The 4,983-nt window shown below is 38.0% G+C and overlaps 1 protein-coding gene across 1 annotated transcript in view; it reads right to left on the bottom strand.

Moving 5' to 3' along the window:
- LOC107718080 (solute carrier family 12 member 7-like) overlaps positions 1-4,983 on the bottom strand; it is a 22,528-nt gene that overhangs the window by 3,598 nt on the left and 13,947 nt on the right. Inside the window, exons 14-22 of the mRNA XM_016525027.1 lie at positions 4,649-4,747; positions 3,830-3,949; positions 3,639-3,743; positions 3,368-3,536; positions 2,319-2,514; positions 1,850-2,019; positions 1,632-1,763; positions 1,287-1,394; positions 961-1,071 (exon numbers count right to left, since the gene is read on the bottom strand). Of these exons, the coding sequence (XP_016380513.1) occupies positions 961-1,071; positions 1,287-1,394; positions 1,632-1,763; positions 1,850-2,019; positions 2,319-2,514; positions 3,368-3,536; positions 3,639-3,743; positions 3,830-3,949; positions 4,649-4,747 (1,210 nt within the window). The remainder of the gene's footprint in view (positions 1-960; positions 1,072-1,286; positions 1,395-1,631; positions 1,764-1,849; positions 2,020-2,318; positions 2,515-3,367; positions 3,537-3,638; positions 3,744-3,829; positions 3,950-4,648; positions 4,748-4,983) is intronic.

Genomic DNA, 4,983 nt, shown 5'->3' with positions numbered 1-4,983 from the left:
CACAAAAATATTAAGCAGCACAACTGTTTAGCATTGGTAATTATAAGAAATGTTTCTTGAGCATTATATCAGTATTAGAATGATTTCTGAAGGATCATGTGACACTGAAGACTGGAGTGATGATGCTGAAAATTCAGCTTTAGCATCACAGGAATAAATTACATTTTAAAATATATTAAAATAGAAAGCAGTTATTTTAAATTGTAATTATATTTCACAATATTACTGTTTTTACTGTATTTTTGATCAAATAAAATGCAGACCTGATGAGCACTTCTTTAACTTCTTAAAAAAAAAAATCTGCATTTTGAATGGTAGTGTAGTTTGATTAAATAAACAAACAATCTTAAAGCATGGTAGTATAATTAGTGGAGTTGCACATGTTTTCACTCAAGTAGTCGAGACACTCTCATGCCCCATAATGACATGCAGACATGCTGTAAACAAATTAAATTATGCCATTTTCAGGGCCACAGTCATTTTCATTGCCATGTTATTCTTACTGCTATATAATAAGGAATTTTCAAATTTATGATGTAAAAACCATAGAAGAATCATAGTTGCTAAAGGCAACCATTGATGAAAGCTGTGGCTCTGTCATGTCTGACAGTGTGAAGGGACTACTACTTTTCCACTGGTGCTGGTGCCAGAGATGGTGCCCAATCTGAAACCGAGCTGCACTTTTACACACAAACCACCCTGGTGCGCTATTCCTGGCCTCAAACAAGAGGACCAGTGATGTTGGTGGGCACAACTTCCACAGCTCCTGAGTCAGTGGAAAAACAGGCCATTTCTGACCAAGTACTGCTCTTAGCCGGGCACCGGCTCCACCTCAGGCACCAGCCACAGTGAAAAAGAGGTCATCTGGATGGAGTAGTTGGACAGGATTGTTATCTAGTAATAGTAGCCTTGATAGAGAGTGAAAATATGGGATCCGTAAGAGGTAAACCCCTGAGCTACCTCCTCGTCCAGAATTATAGTTGGCACTTGTGACTTATTGCTTTGAGTTGGTTTCTCCCGGCAGGGCTTCCTCCTGATGGAATTCCGGGATTCATCTGAGATGCTTTGAATCTGACATTCGCCACAGAGCAAATAATCCAAAATTGTTAAGTAGAAGGAAAAGGCCTCATGTAAAACAGAGCCCTAACTTAATCTACTGCAAGTAGTGTAAAACGTATGATTCTTTATGAAGTGTATTGACTGAAACCATATTCATTTATTCCACATAAAGTCCTGTAATAACCTGACAATAATGACAAAAGAATAGATTGCTGGAGAAATATTACCTCTCTCTCCCGTTCTGTCTTAGAAAGCTGCATCTGCTTCAGCATCTGAGAGCGTTGCTCCATCACAAGGGTCTTCTCATAGGTGAAAGCCGAGATATCGCCTGCATTCTACAGAGATATTGACATATTGAAAAGTTAAATTCTAGTATCTTGCATTCAAACATTCCTTATACATAACATAACATAGCATAGCATAGCATAGCATAACATAACATAACATAACATAACATAACATAATTATTAAAATGTGATTCATTTACTAAAACTTAAGCTTATTAATTAAAGATTTATTATTAAAACATTATAATTGATTTTAGGTTTATGCAGATCAAAATTGTATCTCACCATTTCCACAACTTCCACCTTAGCATCAAGACGCAGATGGTACAAGAACATCTGTAGGTCTTTCTTCATCTGGATGCTGTTGTCATCCATCTGAGCCACTGTGAAGATCCTCATCTTACACCTTCTCCAAACCTACGTGATTTCAGGGAGAGAAAAGCTAGTCTGATAACAAAAAAAAGGGTGCAGTTTTCTGTATCGGACATTCTGTTGCCTTCTACCTTATGCTGGCGGAGCAGGAAAGGAAGAAGCATGAGTAGACCACCATCATGGACAATCCACCAGACATCAATGGTACCCTCAGCTAACCGGTCCTGGTTTGTGGGAAATGTATCGATGTTTTTTGCCACTAATAGGGCCTGGTGGACAGCTGTTGTCTCTCTGACGGTTTCTTTGGGACAAAACATTTTAGTTTTTACTATTTTGTCAAAGTGATTGATATTTCCTACACCATTTTCACATCTTGTAAAAAAAAAAATTTCACAAACTGATCTAAAATTACATGGGATTATTGTAATATTGCAGCGTTTTGGGTACTTTGAGACCTAAAGCCTACAAAAGATTGCTCAAAATAAAGCTCAGCTACAGTCTTAACCGTTATAATCTTCATTAATAATCCCTGACCTCATTGCCTTAAACTGATTATCTGACTTTATGGTAGCTTAGTATCAGAAAATGACACATGCGCACCAATGAAGTTCTTCCAGGAGAGGGAGCTCTCGGCTTGTTTCCAGTTGGCGGGCCAGGCCATCAGCACTGCATTGTGTTTCATGCCACCCAAGCCTGCAGACTGGATCAGGTGAGAGAAACCATCCCGCTGGTTAGAGGACACCACCACATGACAGAAACCCTTTGTTTTCTCCATTGCCATGGCCGCTTTGATATTCTGTGAAAAAATATAAAAATAAATAAAATAAAAAACAGGGTAATGTTAATAAGTTAACATTATGTTGAATAATTTTCTGGAGCTGACATATGCTGAGCTGAGAACATACACTGTTAGAAAAGTAGCATATGTCAACATTTAATCACTACAAGGTAGATTAAAAATTATAGTATGGTGAGGAATCTAAAAGGGAATTTGTTTCGTGACTGTCATAGAACGTCACCATAAGCTATAAACTTATTACAAAGACGTTCACTCTTGAGCAATCTGCAGTTAAGTGTCTTTTTCAAGGGCACAATGGTCATGGCTTGTTTCTTGCAAGGTTTGAGCCAGCAACCTTCCCGTAACCAGCCCTGAGTATCCACACAAATGTCCAATTAACGCCAAAAACTGTGTGAAATTTCTGTGAATTTTATATGAACCAGGTACTATAAGTCCTAAATTGTCTAATTTGACAACATAAAATATTGCCAGAATTTTTATACAGCCCTGAAAAACCCTGAAACACAAGGTGATTTTTTGTTTGTTTTACTTTTTTTTTTACATTAACTACGTAATATTCTGCATGGTTCTCTGATGTTGACAATAATAATAATAATTAGTAGTAGTAGTAGTAGTAGTAGTATGTTTTAACTATAACAATGAAGACAGATATATATTACTGTTGTAAACTACAGTTGTACTGTAAAATAAAAACAAACGAATATCTGATTTTAATAATGCACTGTGTGCTTCAGTCATGAACCCCTGTTTGGGAATAACCTCAAAAAATGCTATCGAGTTGTCAAAGCCAAAACCAAACTGGTTTTGCTATCAAAGCCAAAGAAGTTTGGCTTTAACTGTATGCCTTCACCTTTTCAGAGAGCTTAGCTTCTGCTTCACGAGCCATATAGGTGCCCTCCAGCACTGAGCAGACGATGGTCAGGCCTTTCCCAGCCTTCAGCTGTGAGTTAAAGGAGAGCAGACGTGGATGTTTTACCCCCAAGTTGGAGTCCAACTTTAGGAGCACCAGCAGCTGAGGTCTGGAAGATGAGTTACATTTTAAATATTTGCCTTAGATTCTGTCAAGTATGAAGAAGCTTATACAGCACTGAAGTTGTGCTGCTATTCTTCTGGACTCTCACCTCCAGTTCTTGGTGTGGGGTGGCGCCTCCTCCAGTTTTATTAGAGCATATTGAGCTGCGTTAAGGGATAATCCGCGAATCCCGTCTCCCCATTCCTTCTCTGCCCTGAGGGGTGTTGGGGAAATAAAATGGGGAGTTAATATAGAACAATTTACTTTAAAACACAGTGAATGTGATGGACACTTTCTTACCCTCTGTATTCAATGTACTTGTAGATGCATCCAGAAATCAGTATGACAACCAAAGCATAGTACCACGATGAGACAAACATGAGGGAGAGACTCAGGCTCATCCCAAGAAAAGAGAGGGACCTGAAGACATTTAAACAAATCCAGTGGTGCATTTAATGGTAGTTCATACAATCAAACATTAACTCAGACTGGTCCATTCTACATCAATTTACACGCAGATGGAACAAATAAGCATTACACTACACTTGTTTGGTTAATGAAAAACCAATGGCCAATTTGTTGGGCATGTGGGACAACAGAACATGCACTTCCCACAAAGCTGTTGCTTGTTCATGAGAAGCTGGCCCCCTGACAGAGCCTGGTTTCTTCCAAGTTTTTTTTTTTTCTCCGTTTCTGTCACCCATGGAGTTAGAATTCCTTGCCACTGTCACTTCTGAGTTGTTTAGTTGGGGACACTTAAAATTCAGCAATATTATTGAATGTACTGACACTGTTGGATAAGAACTGAACTGAGCTGGATGATGACATCACTGTTTTCTACAGGACTGCTTTACAGCTGAATTGAACTACATTCATAATTGATGATCTTTACACAGTTACTGAATGGAACTGAATCAACACTGAACTGACCTCAGCTGAACAAAGACACTATTGTTGTTGTTTTTTAGAGCTGCTTTACTGTAGAATTGATCTCTGTTTGCAATTTTAAATCAATATTTTCCCATTTATCCTTGTAAATCTGCTTTGAAACCACCTGTATTGCATAAAGTGCTTGGCTATATAAATAAAGGTGACTAATAATCATGAAGTGTGACTTACCAGTGGTAGAACTTGAATCTTGGCCTCCAATTTGGGGTGCGTAGAAGTGTTTGGACAGCACAGGCCAAGTTTACAAAGAGGTAACACATCAAGAAAAACCTGCAAAGTATAAATTGGAAGCAGGGTTATTTACATTTACATTTAGTCATTTTGCCGACGCTTTTATCCAAAGCGACTTACAATTGGGGAATACATAAAGTGATTCTTCTTAAAGAGGCAAACAGACACAGGAAGTGCTTGAAATACCAAGTTTTAGGCATTGTTCAAATAAATGCAAGCTAGAAAAGGGAAGGAATAAATAAAGAGAAAGAAAACGTTTTTTTTTTTTTTTTAAG

The sequence above is a fragment of the Sinocyclocheilus rhinocerous genome, unplaced genomic scaffold, assembly GCF_001515625.1.
Source record: "Sinocyclocheilus rhinocerous isolate Xijiao unplaced genomic scaffold, SAMN03320098_v1.1 scaffold480, whole genome shotgun sequence".
NCBI classification, from domain to species: Eukaryota; Metazoa; Chordata; class Actinopteri; order Cypriniformes; family Cyprinidae; genus Sinocyclocheilus; species Sinocyclocheilus rhinocerous.
This window is presented reverse-complemented; position numbering and strand designations above follow the sequence as displayed.